Source organism: Arvicanthis niloticus, chromosome 4, assembly GCF_011762505.2.
Source record: "Arvicanthis niloticus isolate mArvNil1 chromosome 4, mArvNil1.pat.X, whole genome shotgun sequence".
In the NCBI taxonomy this organism is placed as follows: Eukaryota; Metazoa; Chordata; class Mammalia; order Rodentia; family Muridae; genus Arvicanthis; species Arvicanthis niloticus.
The window spans coordinates 22,431,656-22,452,665 of NC_047661.1; the positions used below are offsets into that span (position 1 = coordinate 22,431,656).

Consider the following 21,010-nt stretch of genomic DNA (forward strand, 5'->3'; position numbering starts at 1 on the left):
GAAAATCTCAGGAGAAAGGGAAGACCCAAGGCTTAGTGACATCCCAACTGAGAATCAAACAACCCTCCTGCATCTCATCTGCTGTTAAAAAGGAAACCTTGGAGAAAGATAACTATCCATAGGTTTTCCAGTTTTAAATTCACCCGCAATACCTGGGTGAATTTAAAATTGTTTTCAACTGTTTGCTTAACTTTTCATATACATGTGTCTCTATACATATCTGTAGAATTAACTCTTATGAGTGGATTAGTTGGCTTCAAAGCTATCTGCATCTTAATTTTTATAGACATTGCTGTTTAAAGGATTTTTGCCAAATCATATGCCTACAGTATAGGAAAGTGCTTATATTTTAATAAATATTTTAAAAGTGATTTCTGCAATTTGCATTATAGTCACTTCTCTATTGGGAAGACAATCTTATGTTCAGGCTCTTTTATTTCTTTCCTGAGTATGTTTTTTTCCCATATTTTCTACTTATTTTTCTATTGGATTTTTAAAGTATATTTGTATGTGTGAAGTCTTTTAATGACTAACATATATTAAATATACTTAATGATGGGCTTCAGGTGACATTTTTGTACCTAATATACTGTGATCATGTCTACTCCCAACCCTCTCACCCCCCACACTCCTGCTGATCCCTTGCTCTTAACTGACCTTTCTGCTTCATGTCTCTTTGTGTGACGCAATGAGTTTCATTGGTGCTGCCCAGAAGAGCATAGGCACCATCTTAGTTACTTTTCCATTGCTCTGATAAAACACCAGTACCAAAGCAACTTATAAATGAAAGTACGTAGCTGGGCTTATGGTTTCAGGGGGTGAGAGCCCATGATGACAGTGACAGCAAGGCAGCAAGAACATCTGAAAGCTCACATTTCACTCCGAAAACAGAAGAGGCAGGATATTCTTGAGGTCTCAAAGCCTACCTAGGAGATACACCTCCAACAAGGCCACACGTCCTAATCCTTCCCAAACAGTTTCATGAACTGAGAATCAACTGTTCTAACAAAGAATCTCTGAGAGTCGTGATTATTCTTATTCAGACAACCTTACTAGTAGCTACACTACTGAAGAAAATGCCTCCCCACCCTCTGTAAACATTAGCTGCCCACAGATCCTCAAGGAAGGGCAGGGTTCTGTGAGAGTTCTTCAGATAAATTTGTCTTCCATAAGTGCCTCAGGCATTCTCCTGTTTGCCATTTCCCTTTGATGGTAAGTATGGCTCACCGTTAAATTATAAAATGCATGCTTCATAAGATGATCTGCACAGGTGTTCAAACTCTACAGTAGTAAAAACTTCATGTTTTTATTGTACATACATTAGACACCTCACAGTGACTGCATTGCTCGTAATAGAACGCAGACAGTGGTGAAGAGGCAGCTCTTCATCTCACCAGTGAGTCTTCTTTTTGAAACACATTTTCACCATTTGAATGATCTGCATTTTCCTTACTCTCTTGGAAGCAACATCAAATTTACCCTATTTGGTCAATTTATGAACCTTTATAAAGATGGCTGGAAGTAAAACAATGCTCAACTATGGGCATTAGAAAGACATTATGGGTATATATGATTATACACACACACACACACACAATACTGAGATTTCACTGTCCATGTCAGATGGGGTCTCTTCATTGCATCAAATGTGAAGTATATGGTACACACATTTATAATCTAATGCCTGGAAGGAAGAGGCGGGAGGAGAGCCCGACTCCAAAGCTAACCCAGGCTACATTGATATGATTGTTACATACCAGACTTTGCAAAGAATGGCAAGGAACTCATTTAAGTTGGCTGGTAGTTGACTCCAGCCAAAGATTTAGACTGAGCTCACCTAAGTGGTGTTTAGAATAGTTTCCCAAGTGATCCTAACCTCCTGGTATGTGTCCGTCAGTTTTGCTCTCTTAGTAAAATACAAGCTGGGTAGTCTTGTGTCATGGAAATCTGTGATAAAAGCATTCTTCTGTGAAGGCCTTACTGTGAGAGCCCAAGACAGAACACAAGAGTACAAGCTAGTTTTGCTCTTCCAGGGATCAATTCCCAGCATCTACATAGAATCTCACAAACCTTCTGTAATTCTAAAGCTCTCTGCCCTCTGTAGTCACCAGACACTAAAGTGGCACAGAGACATAGACACAGGTAAAACACCCATACATGTAATACATTTATAGTTTTGTGTGTGTGTGTGTGTGTGTGTGTGTGAGAGAGAGAGAGAGAGAGAGAGAGAGAGAGAGAGAGAGAGAGAGAGAGCGCTCATACACTATAGCATACATGTAAAAATCAGAGGATAATTTGTGGGGGCTCGTCCTCACTGTGGGGAGTTTGTGTGGGGACCAAAGTCAGGTTGTCAGGCACAGTGACAAATGCTTTGATCTGCTGAGTCATCTCATAGACCTTGAAGACTCTTTTAAAAAAAAAAAAAAAGTCTTAATCTTTTTAATAAAGGAGGAACCCTAATGGCCTCACCTCTTAAAGAACCCACTACCTGACCTGGGGAGTAAAGCCCAGCAGTAACTATCTGAAGAAAATTAAAAATACTGGATGTCAGACAGTTTTATTAGTACTTTACATATTGAAGGAATGAATTAATTATCAGATTTTTTTAAAGTCATATAAAAGGAAATAATGGAAAAAATACTATTTTCATATTGTTTTTAAAATTTTCATCTGGATCTGGGGGCCAAGTTTATTCAACTGAAAAATAAAAGTTAAATGTCTTTGGAATCTACAGCTTTAAAAATACCATATCGAAATACTGTCTAGGGTTCACAGTTCAAGTAAAGCATGCTTTTGTTTGTTTGTTTCTTGCTACTACAGATTTAATGACATTGGTAGGGACATATAACTTCTGACACAGATCAGACACCAAGGGACTAACCCAAACTAAAAATGGAAATGGATACACTAAGGTATTACATTATTGAACTGCTTAACAGGCAAGCTGTCCAAACTTCCCAGAAGGCACTAAGAGCTAATAAAGACTGGTCTTCCTCATCATCCTCAAGAATTCTTCCTCATTTATCTCTCCATCCCCATCACGATCAGCTTCATCAAGCATTTCCTGTAAAACAAATGTAACATGAAAGACCAAAACTACTAAAGATGTATTGTGATAGAAACTCAACAGGAATTTTTGCTTTTAATGTGTAAGTATAACTAAGTTACACAAACCATATAAAACTATACACACAGTATAACTATAAAATAAACAAGATGTACCTGCAATTCATCTTCAGTTAAGTTTTCCCCTAGCTCCTTGGCAACCCTCTTGATGTTATTTAGTGATATGCTTCCAGTAGCATCGTCATCGAATAACTTAAATGCCTTCAGTATTTCTTCCTTCTCGTCTTTTTCACTCTTAAGAAAATGTAATGTCATTGGTTGTTTATTTGTTCTATCGAGCTGGACTTAGTAGGTCTGCTAATTCTACAGCTGTGCGTGCATATTTGTATCAGGAGGCTGCGTTCTTTAAACAATTATTTCAACATACTCACATAAGACAGTAAGCTCCAAGAGCTGAGGTTATTCTCAGGAACAGTGGCCAAAGTAGGCACTCTGTGATTGCCAGGTACAGGCCTTTGGGGTTCGGGCTCCCTTCTATCTTGCCAGGTATCAGTACTTCCTGACTAAACGCTTGTCTACAGTCTTTACCACTCTGAAAATATCTCTGTCCTTGCTGTCATATCCCTCCCACCCACCCTCAATACCTATTTCCAATTCACCCATGAAACCTCCATGCTCCAGCCCTAGCCATGGACAAGACTCTTCTGGTGTTTCTTTGAAAAATAGACTATACCATTTTTACGCTCATAATGGCAAAAAAATCTTCAAAACAAATGGTGCCAGTCCCTTCCCTGTCGAATTCAGTTATCAGTTGTTTCACTTCTTCTTTCTTTGGTTCAAATCCTAAGGCCCGCATTGCAATCTGCAATAGGAGGGAGACATATTTTAATAATGCCGTGATCTCATTTTGAACTTTTAAATTACTAATTAATAGCAATATAAAACTATTCATTCATTATAATTATAAAATAAACAAGATTTACAGAGTAGGTAACTTTGATAATTCTGGGTTTTGATCAAGTCATCAACCAAGAACACAACTAAAATGTTACAAGATATTGTTTTGTTGACTCAGGGCAAGCAAATGTACAAACCTTTCAGTAGAATGCCATCCGTACAAGTGGCATCCGTGAGCAAGTCTAGTGATAGAGCCCTGGGTTCCATCCCCATAAGACACAGACAGACAGACAGACAGACAGACAGACAGGCGCACGAGCGCACGCACACATACAGTGTGGTTTTTCAAATGTCTTAGAAATAATTTCAGAACCTTCAATTCTTTCAGATCTATGGTTCCAGATCCATCAATATCGAATAAGTCAAAGGCTTCTTTAATTTCTTGCTTTTGGGTGTCATTCAGTTCAACTTTTGCTGCTTTTTTCTTCCACTGGTCTAAAGTTACGCGATGGCTGGATGCCTGCAATAAGCATACTCGTGGGTGAAAACTGTATAACTACAACGGCATATTCAACTGTCCCACTTCCTTTTATAGAACGAGCTCGTTTCCCCATTAATGCTTTTGGTTATTAACATCCCCCCACCCCATCTTTTGAGACAGGGCCTCCTGGAGCCCAGACGGCCCTGTAACTCTCCCAGCCCTGCCTGAGTCTCCTAAGTAGGATTATTTGATAGAAAATGTGTTTTTTCTTCTCCTAGATTTCCCTCTTAAAACTAAAGCTTTGGAAGGGATAAGCAGCTGAGCTAGCATACAACTGTGGTGTATCAGGATGCAGATAGCTTATGAGGGACACAATTATTTTAAGAAATGTGCGCCTCTTGTATGGGTATCACAGTACTTGCTTGATGTAGTGAGAATTTTAGTTTCTTTGAAAAACACAGAAATATTATGGGACTATGTTTTTTGTTTTAATCCCAGGTGTGGGATATGGGGCTACTTCAGATTGTCCCCAGCAACTGTTCATGATTTGTCTGGTGCTCTAGCAGGGGCGTGATTTTGCCAGTTGCAAATATTTGCTTCGATTGTGTAACTTTTGGAATTTAGGCAACTTTTCGAGGTGCATAAATGCTAAGGCTTGCGCACGTTGTTGTTGGTGGTGGTTGTTTTGGTTAGTCATGTGCAAAAGAAGAAGAAATTAGATATCCTGGCAGCAAAAATTAAATTTGTCCTAAGGAACTCTACACCCCTAATCAATAGGAATAGTCTAACAGTAATGTAATTCTTTTCCCATCTATTTTTTTTTGTTGTTGTTGTTCCTATCTAGCATGAGAGGTTTGAAAGGGTGGGAAAGAGTGGAAGAAAGAACCCACAAAATAGCAAACCGCTTAGGGGAATGCTTACTAGAACACAATCATCCTCTCCCACTTTCCAGTATTAAGTGCCCTGCATCACAGAAACGCAAAAGTGAAAAACCATGGTTTTGGTGAACATCTACTCCACAGATCTACAGGAGAATGTCTGGCCAATTATGGGGATGCACTTAACGTGTGGAAGATGGAGGACCTTTCTGCTGTTTGCTTCTTTGGGTCACCAAACTGGGTCACAGAACCACTGTAGATTCTTCTCTCTGCAGGTGGAGTGGGGGAGCCTGGAGGTAGCTGGGGATCTAAGTGGTCAATTTTGTGTAAGTCATTGGCTGTGATCACTTTGGTTTCTTGGTTCTAGAGCTGCAGATTCTGATGAGTGGTCTTCTAGATCCTAGGGCAGCCATTGAGTTAGCATTTTCCAGCAAGAAGCCAGAGGCCCCTTAGCTCTGAGTGGCCTGAGTTGGTGAACCCCTGACCATAAGGACTGAGTCAGTGGGCCCCTTCCTCTCAGTAAAAGAATTGCTGGTTCTCTGATCATCATTGGTTAGCTAGGTACCCTGCTTCCAGCCAGTGGCTGAGTTGGTGGCCCCTTGACCCTCAGCGGTCCCTTTCCTTCAGCGGCTGAGTTGATGGTCCGCTGGCTGTTGGTGGCCCGAGATTGATGGCCTCTGCTGTGCTTGCTTCCCAGTCTTGAAGCCCCTCAGTCTCTGTGCCCCAGGGCCATATATCTATTTATCACCCGGCCACCCCTCATAGAATGCAGGCGTTGGTGGATAACCGAAAAGAGATCCATCCCGGCTCCTTGACTTAGCCACTAAAGGTAAGTATCCAAGGATCCTGACACGAAAGGTAGTAAGTTGGAAAGAACACCAGGGTCCCCTAGCACTCACCATATCCCCTACCCGTGTCCCTGTCGGCGCTCGCGCAACAACCTCCGCGGCGCTCGCTAACTCAGGGCGGGCGGTTGCTATAGCAGCGCTCAGAGCGCAAGCCCGCCCACCAACTCCCGTGATTGACGGCCATTGCGCCCAATGGAAAGCCAAAAATGCTCTGACCGCACGCAGGTAGGCGGGAGTAGCTGCGTTCCGGTGCTGTGCAGTTCCGCGCGTGGTGAGGAGGGTCGTGGTCCTTGCGGGCCCGGAAGGCAGGGAGGGTGGGGGCGAGCGCTCTGTCCCACGTGTCCCCAGACTCTCCACACACTGGACCAACCGCCCTGCGGCCTTCGGGGCCTCAGAGCCGCCCGAGGGAACCGGGCGGCTTGGAGCCCGAGGGGTGAGTGGGGGCGTCCTCGCGGGGCGGAACGCCAGCCCGGGACCGAGGACGGCGTGGGCCATCTCCTGGGCTGGAAGAGTGCACAGCCATCCTAGAGTGCTGGGGTAAAACAGGGCGCGTTCCCAAAGTCGGCGCCTCACCTTGCAGACACTCACGTTGTAATCCTTAAGTCTCCTTAGGCTCCTGGGGAATAGGTAAGTTTATCCTTAGAGTAGAAGCCAGTTTTCCTGCCTTAAGTTTTCTCAGTGGGAATCCAGAGGATGTAAATTCATAATATTTTGTGAGTGAAGTAAAGTGTTAAATCATTTTCCTATAATCTATTGGTTTTTTTTTTTCAAGCCACGAATCCTATCTGAAAAGTTACACTTGGACAGTTTTCAAAATCATAATTAATACTAATTTTAAATAGATTTCTGAAACCCAGAAAGGAATATAAGTCAGACAGACAGACAGGTGGCGCGACCGCGCGCGCGCGCGCGCGCGCGCGCACACACACACACACACACAGGCACACGCACGCCCGGGGGGGTGGGGGTGGGGCGGAAGCCGACTTTTAGGCTTGCCTGAATCTCATTTGATCTGATAGCTATCAAAAGGCTGCTACACCTAAATAAATCTTACATCACGATGATTTAGGAATTTGATTGTTCTAGTTTTAGAGATTGTGGTTTGTGATAGGTTGAACAGGGTAGGGTAGACTTCCTGAAAAAGAAATTTGGGGAAGTATTTAAAGATAGCTAAGGCAGTAGGTTTCTTGAAGAAGAGTATTCCAGAAAGAGGGATACTGAGACGGAAATATTGAGGTAGGGAGCATGCTTTGCATAGTCTAACAGCACAAAGAAGACCTGAGCAAAGCAGATGATGCAGAAAGGAAGAAGTGTGGGGTTTAGTGCTGTGTGGGGACAAGGCCTTTATTTGAGTGAGACAGGGATACTTTGTAAGATTCTGAGTATAAGTAACTCTCTTTTATAGGAACTCCCTGTGCCAAATAAGACTAAAGACTATTTTCTGAGAGGCCTCTAAGCAGTGGAGTGTTGTGGTTAAATTATGGTGTTAGTAGACTGGAGAGGACCAGACTTAGTCCTGATGAGATGGAAATCCTAGCTATACCTCTCAAAAAAAAAAAAAAAAAAAAAAAATACAGAGCTTTTAAACATAACTCCTGAAAAGCAAACGAGATATGATCTTAATGAAAAGACAACTTCTGAAGTCAATAAATAATTCATTTAAATAATGTGACTCTGCTCTCCCATTGCAGATAGAAAGCTAAGAAAACAGTCTGACAGCTTTCCACAAAACTGACCTGTTTGTGGAAGGCATTCGTGCCGGGCACAGCAGAACAAAAAATCAGGTTGTGTTAGTGCACTGCCAAGAACAGTTATTATAGGTGTGTAATCACTTTGGAAATTACCTGTCTTCCCATCCCTGTTACTGCCATTGCCTTTTTATATCCAACCTCCTAGAAAATAAGGCATTCTTGTGTTGAGTTGTATTACTAATAGCCTACTGGAGCCTCTTCGAAATCATTTAGGAATCTTCCCAAGTTAGGGATGCTGAGATAATTTTTCAGTTACTACTCAAACTTGAAATAAAGTCTTCAAATGCCAAAAGATCTCTTTTGAGTATTAACTTTGATATCTGTTGTATATGACTTTTTTCTTTGTAGATTGTTGAAATTCATCCTTTATCTAGGAAATGTTTTTGAAACATAATACAGACTGATTTTGAAATACGTATGCATTTTTCCTGTTGTTTTGGAGTGTTTCTCACTCCCGGCCTGTATCTTATAGTTTAATCATAATCTAGAAAGGAGACCATAAGCAGAACTCTTAATGCCATCCCCCACCCACCCACCACAAATGACATAAGCATCTGTAAGTTAAGGGTGTCAACAGGGCTTAGAAGAAGGCAAAGGGTTTGAAAGAGGGACATGAAGATTTCTAAAGAAGAGAGGGTAAGTTACTGTCACACTGAGAGTGAAGTAAAACATAGTTGCTACAGTAAATAGCATAACTTGGGCAGTGGTTACGTGTGTGGAGTTTTACCCTTTTGCTTAATAGGAGATGTTATGTCTGTTGCTCAATTATGCTTCAGTTTCCACAAATAGGTTAATTATTTTTAGTACCAACCTTACATTTTTGTTGTGATTTCATTTATAATAAACTTTGAAGTTTTGGTAGCAGTGAAAAACAGCCAGACTTTTTTTAAATCTCCTTTTTCTTTCTTTATTAATTTATTTATTCGATTTATACCCCAATATCAGCCCCCTTCTCTTCCCAATATCCCCTCACACAGATCCTCCCCCATCCTCTGGTCCCCTTCTCCTCTGGTCCCTCCCACTTGGTATTTCCCCCCTGCTCATCCAGTCACTGTAGGACCAGGCTCTTCCTCTCTCACTGATACTAAGTGAGGCAGCCCAGTTAGGGGAATGGGATCCATGGGCAGACAGCGGAGTCAGGGACAGCCCCTGCTCCAGTTGTTGGGAGACCTGCATGCAGCCAGACTTTTAACTTGTCCTTTCAATATTTTGGTTTTATTAACTAGATATTTATCAAGAGAGAGATAGACTACTAGCTTCAGAAATCAGCTTATGATAAATTACAAATATAAATGTAAAGAAAAGAACATTTAAAACACAAACTTCTTGGATTCAAACTTACCAGAAAGTTAGAATGTTTTAAACAGTATGGTATTGGCACAAAATGATTACTTTGTCCAATACAGTTGAATTCACAGCCCAGAGATAAACCCATGTATATATAGCAAGTTGATTTTTTTTTATAAGGGTACTAAGAACATGCAAGAGAAAGAATAGTTGATTCAACAAGTGGTATCAAATAGCTGGATATCCACATGTAAAAGGACCTCTGCCTTACATCACATGTGAAAATTAGTCCCAAATCCATCATTAAATAATGTATAGAATTCTAAAGCAAACATTAGGTTAAATATCATCTTGGATTTGGCAGTGGATTCTAAATGCACTACCAAGAGCATGAGTACTATTGACAAATAAATGTTAAATTTTACCAAAAATTTACCATAAAACTAAAACTTTATGAGTCAAATGCATTATAAAAACAGAAAACATTGCATAGAATGATGGATTATACTTGCAAATCAAATAGGGTAGGCCCCTCAGTGTCCATAGGGAATGGGTTTAAGACTCCACTATAGAAATTAAAGTCCATAAAAGTGCATGAGCACTTTACATAAAATGATGGAGCTTTTTAGTATCGAACTAATAGTCTACTAAAAATTTCTATTGGTGCTATTAATTTTGGATGTGACTTTAAAATATTGTCTTGAATAGTTTTAATTGCTCTTGGATATCCTTTACACAGCATGGTTTTTCCTTCATGGTGCAGTCAGTGCCCAAGTCTTTCTCCCTTCTATTTGTCTTCATATTTCATAGACAATTCTTGACAATTCTTAAGTGGCTGCTCTACCTTCAGTCTGGTACTTAGCTAGTCAGTCCAAACTTAGCAGGACAGTAATATATCTGAACACACATCAAATTGTACACTGGACACTGTTCTGAGCACTGTACTGAAGTCCTCATACTAGCTGTGAAGTAACTTCTGGGATTAGTCTCATTTTCCACATATGCAAACTGAAGGGCTTCCCACCTCAAGCCCAGGCTTCTAGACTCAGAAGTACAAGCTTTCAACACTACATCAGGAGATTTCTTAATCTTAACACTTGTAGTTCCATTATAGGATAAAGCTTCAGTTCTTGGCTTATCATGAGATGTCCTTCATGATATAACTCCTTCTCTACTGGAACCTCAGGTCCTTCAGCTCCTTGCCGTGTGTGCTATACTCCTATAACATCAAGTTTCCCTTCCTTTCCCTTCTCCTGCCCCACTCCCCTCCCCTCTCTTCTTCCCTCCCTCCCTTCCTTCGTTTTTAGCATATTTGTACATTCATAACCATCCCCTTCAACTTGCTGCCCCAGTTTATACAAGTTACCCTGCAGATGACATGATAGAACACACCTGCAGTTCTAGCACTCTCAAGGTGGAGATGGTGATGACAGATTTAAGACATCCTGAGCTACATAGCAAGATCCTGGTTCAAAAAAAAAATCACAGCTGTTTAAGTCTCATTCTACAGTTTGCCTTCTAGAAACCTCTCTTGTTGCATTGTGCTCTGCTCCATTTTCTCTGCCGTGTGTAGTGATCACTGTATGTAGCACTTGTCAATCATAAATCACTCTGAGTAAAGTTTCAAGTGTTTGTTTATTTGCAGATAATTATTCATGGAGATGGCTTACAGGGTCGTAAACAGAAGAAGGCATGTGGGACTTCAACAACTTTCATCATTTGCACAAACGGGAAGAAGCTTCCTAGGTCCAGTAAAAGCCACCAAGTTTATTACAGATGCAGAGTGTCATGAAAGTGTGTTAATCAGCTCCACAGTCAGGCTTCTTGAAGGATTGGATTTAACCTGTGCAGTGGGTCACCTTCTCAACGAAGCAGTTCAAGCACAGAATGACACATACAAAATTGGAACCAGCACTCTTTTGTTTCTTGCTGGTGCATGGAGCAGGGCTGTTGAAGATTGTCTTCACCTGGGCATTCCCACTACAGTAATAGTGTCAGTCATGTCGGAAGGCTTGAACTCTTGCATCGAAGCAGTAGTTTCCCTGCAAGTACCCGTACACAATGTATTTGACCACACGGACAACACAAGTACAGTTTGCAAACTTGAAACTGTTGACCTTAGTTTACGTCCTTCCCTACAGGTCCCTTCAGGTTCTGGGTTATTACAGGAAAAACATGATGTCAAAGATGCTACATCTCAGTTATTGTTCACTTACAGTCTTTCTGGGAGACATGCTAAATCACCCAAATTCTTCAAACCTCAAGCTAAGGTTGAAACAGAAAAAAACACATCACAAGCTCTGAAAAACAATTTATATACAGAGTCCTTCTGCAGAAAGTCAGCACTAACTCACAGTAGGCATTTTAATAGGACAGATAATAGCCACTGGATAAGCAGATCTGATGGATTTCTAGAACAACGTGAATCAACTCCGAAACTACTGAGATGTAATGATTTGGGGGAGTTAGCAGTTGGCTTGAGCCATGGAGATCACAGCAGCATGACATTGGCCAAAGCAGCAGTGAGGCTGCAGCGGCAGACTCTGTTTCTGCAGCAAGCCAACTGTGTGGCACCCTTCATGTTTGATATTTCCAGACTCCTCACTTGCTGTCTCCCAGGTTTACCTGAAACTTCTTCCTGTGTTTGTCTAGGATACGTCACTTCTGTAACCTTGTCTAGTATTCCTCTGATCAAGGAATTGCAGGATCAGCCTTTCCGGGTGATTCTTATTGAGGGCGACCTCACAGAGAATTATCGCCACCCAGGATTTAATAAGTCTGTAAATATTAAGACCACATTAGATAGTGGGGAAGTTTCAGAAGATAGTGCAGAAGAGCTGTGGACAAATCGTGTGGTACAGGTGTTAGTTCAGTTCAATGTGAACCTTATCTTGGTACGAGGAAATGTATCTGAACATTTGACTGAAAAATGCAGGCACAGTAAGCGGCTGGTAATTGGGTCAGTGAGTGGCAGTGTGTTACAGGCATTTGCAGAGGCCACCAGAGCAGTGCCAGTGGCCTATGTTACACAAGTGAATGAAGACTGTGTAGGCAGCGGGGTCTCCGTGACCTTCTGGACGAGTCCTCATGATATAAACAGGAGCAGCAGAATGGCAATCTTGTTAACAGTGGAAGGAATTAATTTGATTACAGCAGTGCTCACTAGTCCAGCAAGTACTCAGATGGAAACCAAGGAAGACAGGTTCTGGTCTTGTGCATATCGTTTATATCATGCCCTGAAAGAGGGGAAGGTCCTCCTTGGAGGTGGTGCTGTTGAATTTTTATGCCTTAGCCATCTTCAGATTCTTGCTGAGCAATCTTTAAACAAAGGAAACCATGCTTGTTTAGGATGGCTTTCTGATTCTTCCTCTTGGATGGCCTCATCTCTGTCGGTCTACAGACCTACTGTGCTGAAGTGCCTGGCAGGTGGGTGGCATGAATTCTTGTCAGCTGTCATGTGTAACACTGCCACTCAACCTTCAGCAGTGGAAGCTAGCACATTCATTCAACATCATGTACAAAATGCAACCAGCTCTGGCTCTCCTTCATCTTATATCTTGAGTGAATATGGTAAACTAAGTAGTGGACTTTTTCATTCGGGTATTTCAGATAACCTGGAGCTGGTTCCAAGAGTTTATGATACTGTTACACCGAAGATTGAGGCATGGCGCCGAGCATTGGATTTAGTGCTCTTAGTGCTTCAGACAGACAGTGAGATAATTACTGGACTTGTACACACACAGATGAAGTCACAGGAATTAGATGGAGTTTTATTTTTGTAGTGTGTGTGTGTGCGGGGGAGTGCATGCACGTGCCTGAGGAGGCCAGAAGAGGGGATTGAATCCCCTGGAAGCTATAATTATAGCTAATTATAAGCCACCCAACATTGGGTGCTGGAAACCCCGCGGTACAAGAGCAACAAGCACTTTTGAGCCATTTCTCCAGACTTTAGATCATAGTGTGTAAATTACCAGCTGTTGCCAAGAATAAAAGCTGATGTGTATCAATAACTGCAGTTCTGTTTTTTATTTTACCCTATTTATAAGGTAGCCTGTTACCACAGGTGCTATAAGATACGCAACACCTGGATCCGAAGCAAAGAGCTTCTGCTGTTTGCCACAGAATCTGCATTCAGAGTGTTGTGTTGGTTTTGCCAGTTCCTTGGCTTCTCCCACAAAAGCTGCCCAGAGGACCAGTGGCAGGACCCTGAACATTGGGTGTTCTCTTGTAGGAGAGGAACATGGAATTTGCAATATTCATTGCTTAAGCTGAAAACACCCACTTGTTTGTCCAACAGGAGTGATTACAACCTTCAACGTTGTTTAAGTCAAGCCAGTCATGGACACGGACTAGGTAAAGATTGGTCAAGGTATTATATTCTTTGATCTACAGTAAGCACAGAGATGATAATCTCAGTTACTTTTTTATTTGCTGTAATAAGACACCATGACCAAGGCAACTTAGGAAAAAGAAAGTGTTTAATTTGTAGTTATGGTTTCAGAGGGTTAGGGACATGATGGCAGAGCAAAGTCATGGTGGTAAGAACATCTTCGAGCTGACATCTTGATTGATAGTAAGAGGTGGAGGGGTCGGGTAGGGTGGGAATGTGCAAGTCTTTTGAAACCTCAAAGACCTGATTTGGTAACACGCCTCCAATAAGGCCACCCCTTCTCATTCTTCCAAAATAGGTCCACAATGCCTGGCTTTATTCTTGAAGCACGTGTGTGTGTCTGTCTGTCTGTCTGTCTGTCTGTCTGTCTCTGTCTATCTGTCTGTCTGTCTACCTGTGTGTCTGATTTTACTTACTCACTTTACATCCTGCTCACAGCCCCCTCTCACAATTCTTCCCTCATTCCACCCCCCTTCCCTTCTCTGAGTGAGCACCTACCCCCTAGTATCCACCAACCCTGGCACATCAAGTCTTTGTGAGGCTAGGCCTCTCCCACTAAGGCCAGACAGAGCAGCCCAGCTAGAACATATCCCACATAGAGGCCACAGCTTTTGGGATAGCCCCCAGTACAATTGTTTGGGAGCCACATGAAGACCCAGCTGCACATCTGCTACATATGTGGGGGATTGGGGGAAGGCTAGTCCACCCTGTGTATGTTACTCAGTTGATGATTCAGTCTCTGAGAGTCCCAAGGATCCAGGTTAGTTGACTGTTGATCTTCCTGTTGAGTTCCTACCCCCCCCCCCAAACTTTGGTCCTTGCTCCTGTTAGTAAGAATCCCCAAGCTCCACTGGGGCTGTAGGTATCTGCACCTGTCTGAGTCAGCTAAGTGGAGCCACTCAGAGGACAGCCATGCTAGTCTCCTGTCTGCAAGCATAACAGAATATCATTAATAATGCCAAGGCTTGGTGCCTACCCATGGGTCTCAAATTGAGCTGGTTATTAGTCAGCTATTCCCTCAGTCTCTGTTCCATCCTTAGTCCCTACATTTCTTGTAGACAGGATAAATTTTGGGTTGAAAAGTTTTGTAGGTGGGTTGATGTCTCTGTTGCTTCTTTTGGATTCCTGCCTGGCTACAGGAGGTGGCCTCTTCAGGTTCCATATCCCTAATGTGTGCCACAATTAAGGATACCCCTGTTGATTGACTCCTGGGTGCCTCCTTTATCTCAGGTCTCTGTCTCTTCCTGGAGATGCCCTCTACCTCCTCACACCCATCAGGTGTAGATTTTCCATTCATTCTCATGGCCATCTGGTCATCCCTCCCCATACCTAATCCTGAACCCTGCCCCCATTTCCCTCTCCATCCCCTCTCCCATCCAGTTCCCTCCCTTCATCTGCCTCCTACAAATATTTTATTCCCCCTTCTAAGTTAAATTCAAGCATCCTCGATTGTGCCTTCCTTGTTTAGCTTCTTTGGGTCTGTGGAGTGTAGCATGATAACTGTATTTTATGGCTAATATCCACTTATAAGTGAGCACAAACTATGTAAGTCTTTTTAGGATTGGGTTACCTGCTAGGATGATATTCTTAAGATCCATCCATTTGTCTGCAAAATTTATAATGTCTTTGTTTTTAATAGGTGAATAGTTTTCCATTATATAGATGAACTACATTTTCTTTATTCATTCTTCAGTTGAGGGACATCTAGGTTGTTTCCATTTTCTGGCTATTATGAATACAGCTGCCATGAACATAGTTGAGCAGGTGTTCTTGTGGGAAGGTGGAGAGCATCTTTTGGGTTCAAGCACATCTTTAGAGGAATGTCTTTTTTTTCTTTTTCAATCTCACAACCATTATTAATATTTAAGGGGTGGTTTTCCAAGACTTCTTAAATTTTGACCCCAAGGTGGCATCACTGAATGTACACCAAATTCTCTACTTGTATGAATTAACCTATTCAGTAATTTGACTAGCATCCTTAGGAAGAGTTCTGTGGTGTCACCACCACTCCCGCATAGTGACTCACCACTGCCTGTTAATGCGGGGTCTTTTCCCACTTTATAGTCAGTCTCAGTTTGGAAGATGAAGAAAGATACTTGCAACCTTAAGACTTTATTATAGTTTCATAAAGGCTGTTAATTCTCCCAAGCTTAAATGTGTAACTCATCTGAAACTTATGTTGGTAGACTATACGAATTAAGAATGTAAGCTTTCTCTAAGTGTTCATCTACAAGGTTAAGTTTTCATTGCTCTCTCGGATAATTCTTAGCAATGAAAAGGAAGTGCTTGGGGTCAGGGAGAGAGCTCACATTCACATTTCTGTTCTTTCTAGCTGGGGATTCATACTAATAGCTTTTTAATTTTTGGTTACCACAATGCAGCATGTTAATTAAGAGGTTATTACAGTAGCTGAAACATGAAGGCAGCATCCTTTTCTGGAAGCATCTACCCGTGTTGCACCTAGTTACTCTCCTAAAGCCTCACTTAGAACAATCGTTTGATTCTATTATTAGTCAGTACTTTGCTCTGAAAAAGCCTTGTGAGACCTTCTTTCCTCTGACCTGTAGGTGGCAGACTTCCTCTCCTGTGGTCCCTAAATTTCCACATCATATTTAAAACCCTCAAATGAAGGAGATTTTTATTTTTATTTTTTTTTAGATCTGGGTAGCACCAGTCTGCAGTGAGGGTGTTTACTGTACAGGGGGCCTTACTAGGCAGTTCTTTCTTTGTTGCCTGCTCTGGAGGGCACCTGCTTTACAAAGTTTTGGCTTTGGAAAGTGACTCAAGTTCTCTTGATCTGTTATTACGGGGTCTTTAAATGACAGCTGAGTGGCATCACTCTTGCTATGACCTCTGGCTCTAATGTTGGGGATTTAAAGTTACAGTGAAGCCCAGTTAAAAGGGAGGAAATACAGCACTGTTTTTCTTAAAGCCAAACTTGAAAATGTGAATGTACTTAATGCTACTAAATTTGGAGGCTAGGAACTAAACTTGGGTTCTTTTCAGAAGTGCTCTTAACTGTGAGCCATATCTGCACCTCCAGCAGGTATTTGATAATTGTACAATATGATGACACGGGCTTTTGTGTTGAATGGTTTTGACTAGCTGTAGAGTAAGGCGGGACTTCTAAGCATGGCTAGGCAGAGCTCATTTCTGATGGTTAGCAGGTTAGATGTTTAAATGCATACAAGCTTCCAGGTGCCACAGGTCACTGTGTTGTAACCCACTGGAAGTTAAGGTCGTTCATGATGTGTAGAGAGCTGACAGACCTCACCATGCCTGTCTCCCGTATGCCATCCAAATGACAGGAATGTTTTTCTCAGGGCCGAATGTCAGCTCTGACTTCTACAAAATGTTCATATTTACCAAAATGTGAGTTTATGCTTATTATACTGAAACACATTATTTAGTCTGTTTTAGACTATTCTGATGTTTGTTTGTCTCTTCTGGATTTTTTTCTTTTTCCACTTTTCTTGGTAATTGCATTAGAAAAATTTCCAATGTATTTATTTGGTGTTGTGAGGAAAATTTTTTTGTATAATCTCTACTATGAATTAAAGCAAACTGAGAGGTTCCTGGCCTATTAACAACATTGAGCAGTGTGATTCGATGCCCAGGAATGGGTAGAGCTGTTTCCTGTGTTGACCTCTCGAGTAGGAGGTGGGAAAAGCTACTTCTCCAATGTTTCCACTTTGGAATAAATGTCAAAGTAGAGCTAAGACAAGCTAAGTGTAACAGTACATTCCAACCCTTGGTCCTGAGGCAGGAGGATCACATGGGGTACATGGAAAGATCTTGTCTCCAACGGGGGTGGGGGGTGGGGGGATGGGAATAAGAAACCAATGTAGGTGTGATACATTTTCCCTTTATCTCTTAATCGAATAAAAATAACCACAGGTTTTTCTAAAGAATAAAGATGTGGTGGGGCGTCTACCAAACTTCAAATCTCTGGACCCAGAACCTGAGCCTCCCCCCCCAACCCCCACCCCTGTCTGAACTGGAGTCTCCTTTTGGTCCTGTGCTCACACAGCAGGATTGTCGGGAGAGCTTTTACGGCTGCTCATGTTCCAGACTGTCATATCTTATTCTGGGGTGGGAATGCACACTACTGCTTTAGGGGTTTTGTTTCTCTTTCTTTTTAGGCAGTGCCCCCCCCCCCCCCGCCACCCCAGCTAATAGTAGTATGTAACAAAACCAAAACAAGACACTTAGAAAAACCTTCACGGGGCTCCTTAGTCATTCTTTCAGCCATACTGGCTGCTTGAACATAGTAGTTGGGGTGCACCAGCCTCAGAGTGGGCAAAGGCATCCACAGAGTGCCCAGTAATGCCAGCCACCTGCTAATAAACGGAGTTTTCAGGGACTGAGAAGGAAGACAGAAACATTCTAGGATTATAGAATGGTTATTGTTCAAAAGTAGATGTGCTTTAGATAAAAACATTGAAGTGTGCATTTAAAGTGGAGAATTTTAGAGTGTGTGTTATATATCTTAGTAAGCACAGTGAGACCATGTTTGTAACTTCACCTCAGAGGCACAGGGCTAGGCTCCGAGTTGGCAGCAGTCCTGGGCTGGAGGGTAACACGGAGAGCAAGACAAGCTCCAGCCGCTCCCAGTCCAACTCCTGGTGTTGGGCACAGGTGAACTTTGTGATCATTTTGCTCTTCATATTCATGGCTTGTGCTTTGGAAGGATAAGAAATGATTAAAGAAATTCAACCCCCTCCTCCTCACAGCAAAGGAGAGAGACTGACCAAGATTTCACCTCACCCTAGAACAGCAAGCTTCCTGAGACATGAAGTCAGCTTTTGATAGTAGATAACACGTAATACCAGAACGTTTGACAGAGAAGACTGCAGAATGTCTGTCCTTGAACTTCAATAACTAGCTTGCTCTGTAAAATCAGTTCTGTTTTAGGACCTTATGGTCAGGTAACATTTGAGACTTAATCTAGCCTGTTTTTAACGTGTGTGTACTTTAAAATTTTTATAAATCAAAGCAAGAGCAAATGAAAACTCAGGGACCCTTGGATTCCCACATCAATAGTTTATGGGATATTTTCCTCATTGCTGTGACCATATGCCTGATAAGAAGCATTTTAAGGGAGGGTTTAATTTTGTTTTGGCATGGTAGAGAAATACAGTGGAGTCCATACTGGCGGTGTGTGGCTAGAACTCCTTATATCTCTCTGACCAAAAATCCAGAGATCCTGGCTAGAAGTAGGGTGAAGTTATACCCCTGCAAACTGGCTTCCCAACCAGCTTACTTCCTCCAGACATGTACCATACCCTAAAGGGTCCACTGTAGTGAGAATTTTGGTTTCTTTAAAAACCCAGTTATGTTATGTGAACATGTTTTTGTTTTAATCCCAGGTGTGGAAAGGAATACGGGGCTGATTCAGACTGTCCACAGCAGCTGACTACTCGCCTCATGTCTGCTCTGGGAAGAGTGTGAATCTTTGCCAGCCGCAGATAGTTTAATTCTGAGGGTATAAATGGGGAAGCTCCAAGAGGTCCAGGGGCAGCTGCTTCCCCTGTTGCTGCCCCAACTGCTGCCGGCTCGTTTTGCTGCTGTGCTTATTATTATGGTTTTATTGGACTGCTGGATTTCTGAGTTCGAAGATTGGTCTTGCCCCAAGGAAGTACACCCCTACTCAACAGGAAGTAGCATATACAGGTTCATTCCCCCTTCTCCTTTAACCTCTGTCTCTCCTACCTGGTGTTGGAAAGGACTGGAGAGGAGAAGGGTGGTAAATATTAGACCCCAAATAAAATAGCTAAAAAGAAAACCAACAAAACAAAAGACCCTACAGTTCACAACTTCACAGCACAACCAGGGACCAGGTCTTTAACAGGTGAGCCTTTGAGGGCATTTCACACCTATTCTAGATTTCTTGCTACAGAAACTCAGCCAACTCTGCTGTGATTTAGTGGTGCTAAACCACAAGCTAATTTATCAGAAGAGTGTTGTTTTTGTTTGCTTTATCTCCTTGCCAATCCTTTTCCCGCTTACTGCTAATATACCAGCCCTGGATTCTTCCACACTCGTCTTTCTTCACTGATTGTTTTTCCAGGCTGTGCCACTGCTTCTATTTCCTTTCTTCATGTTCTTCATAGTTTCCTGACTTAATACCTCCTTTTATATTTCTCTAGCTCTGCTCATATTTCCAGTTTCCGGAAATGACTACAATATTTTTGAGTTCTGGAGAATAGCTTTCTTCTACAGATGTGTGCGTAAGCATAACAGCATGCTTCGACGTTGTTCAGCACTGACTCCTGCTCCCGTCTGTAGAGCTGAGTCTGTTCAGCACTGCTGCTGGTTTCACAGTCCATTTTAAATGCAACCTATTCCCTTTGAAATGTCTTTCTGAATTTCCAGAACTCCTCACTCTGTTAACCACTTGTATACTATGCTTTTGTATTGTTATGTGTTAAGTTTTATGTATTTTATAAAGAAATCATGACAGCGTAAAACTTGATCTGTTCCCTTGGGCCAGGATAACAACATAAAACTCATGGTATTAACTTTTTCTGGCCGTTAATTATTCTAGTCGTTTTATTGTTGATCGAAAATCTGTCAGACCTTTTATTAATGATACAGTTTATTTTATTAAAAAAAAAATAAAATCACATAAGGCTTTTCTCAGATGTATAGAATGGATCAGATTGCCTGTGGCAGACATGCTTTTTAGCTAGAAGAAACTGGATTTCCTCCTTTAATCTCACTTTACTGACAAGAAAACAGGCTAGAGAAATGTGTAGTTCCCCATTAGCTTGTTTTTTATCCAGATCTCCTCATCTCTTCATTGCATTTATATCTTTTTCTCTAAGGAAAATTAACATCTTAACAACATATTCAACGTAAGTACACTAAGGTGGTTTTTTTTTTCTTTTAGCTTTTCTCTTATTTAAACATTTTTTGCAAAAGTGCTTTAGTATCAGTTGTTCAAGCTAAGCAGAGGCAGGTGGATCTCTGTGAGTTTGAGGGCAGCCTGATCTACAAAGTGAGTCCAGGACAGCCAAAGCTCTTTTACACACAGAAACCCTGTCTGGAAAAACAAAACAAAGCAAAACAAAATCTTATTTAAAGAAACAGTTTGGGCTCTGGGGAGATGGCTCAATGGGCAGCATTTGCTGTGTAAGCATAAGCACCTGAGTTTGGAAAAGCCAAGCATAGTGAGCATCTCACCCCAGTGCTGTGCTGGGGGAAAGGAAGGGGCCACGAGACAGGCCTGGGACTCTGGTGGTCTAGCCAAGCCAGTCAGTGAAAGACCCTGTCTCGAAAAATAAAGTAGAGGGGAGTAGAGAAAGGGACCATATAGCCCCTAGCCTTCACCTCTCTCTCTCTCTCTCTCTCTCTCTCTCTCTCTCTCTCTCTCTCTCTCTCCCTCCCTCTCTCTCTCTGTCTCTCTCTCT

At 42.0% G+C, this 21,010-nt stretch overlaps 2 protein-coding genes across 4 annotated transcripts; one reads left to right on the forward strand and one right to left on the reverse strand.

The window, feature by feature from the left end:
• Positions 1–2,541: 2,541 nt before the first annotated feature.
• On the reverse strand, positions 2,542–6,433 carry LOC117707232 (centrin-4). The gene is made up of 5 exons (XM_034500665.2): positions 6,222–6,433; positions 4,337–4,483; positions 3,800–3,928; positions 3,223–3,360; positions 2,542–3,064 (listed from the first exon to the last, which is right to left on the reverse strand). Exons 1-5 carry the CDS (start codon positions 6,222–6,224, stop codon positions 2,975–2,977), a joined length of 507 nt encoding a protein of 168 aa, XP_034356556.1. The 5' UTR covers positions 6,225–6,433; the 3' UTR covers positions 2,542–2,974.
• Bbs12 (Bardet-Biedl syndrome 12) lies at positions 6,391–13,218 on the forward strand. 3 transcript variants are annotated; one of them, XM_034499470.2, is made up of 2 exons: positions 6,391–6,441; positions 10,854–13,218. In XM_034499470.2, exon 2 carries the CDS (start codon positions 10,864–10,866, stop codon positions 12,988–12,990), a length of 2,127 nt encoding a protein of 708 aa, XP_034355361.1. In that variant the 5' UTR covers positions 6,391–6,441; positions 10,854–10,863; the 3' UTR covers positions 12,991–13,218. The 3 variants fall into 3 exon arrangements, with proteins under 3 accessions (XP_034355361.1, XP_034355362.1, XP_076788427.1); XM_034499471.2 differs by having other exon boundaries at positions 6,414–6,797; XM_076932312.1 differs by lacking the exon at positions 6,391–6,441 and adding an exon at positions 7,858–7,990.
• The last annotated feature ends 7,792 nt before the right edge of the window (positions 13,219–21,010 follow it).

Bases quoted from the DNA above. Each gene is read 5' to 3' on its own strand.
- LOC117707232 (XM_034500665.2), bottom strand. The intron at 3,929-4,336 runs GTTCTGAAATTA...CTCCTATTGCAG, and splicing joins TAGATCTGAAAGAATTGAAG to ATTGCAATGCGGGCCTTAGG. The intron at 3,065-3,222 runs GTACATCTTGTT...TTTGTTTTACAG, and splicing joins TAACTGAAGATGAATTGCAG to GAAATGCTTGATGAAGCTGA.
- Bbs12 (XM_034499470.2), top strand. From the start codon at position 10,864: ATGGAGATGGCTTACAGGGTCGTAAACAGAAGAAGGCATGTGGGACTT.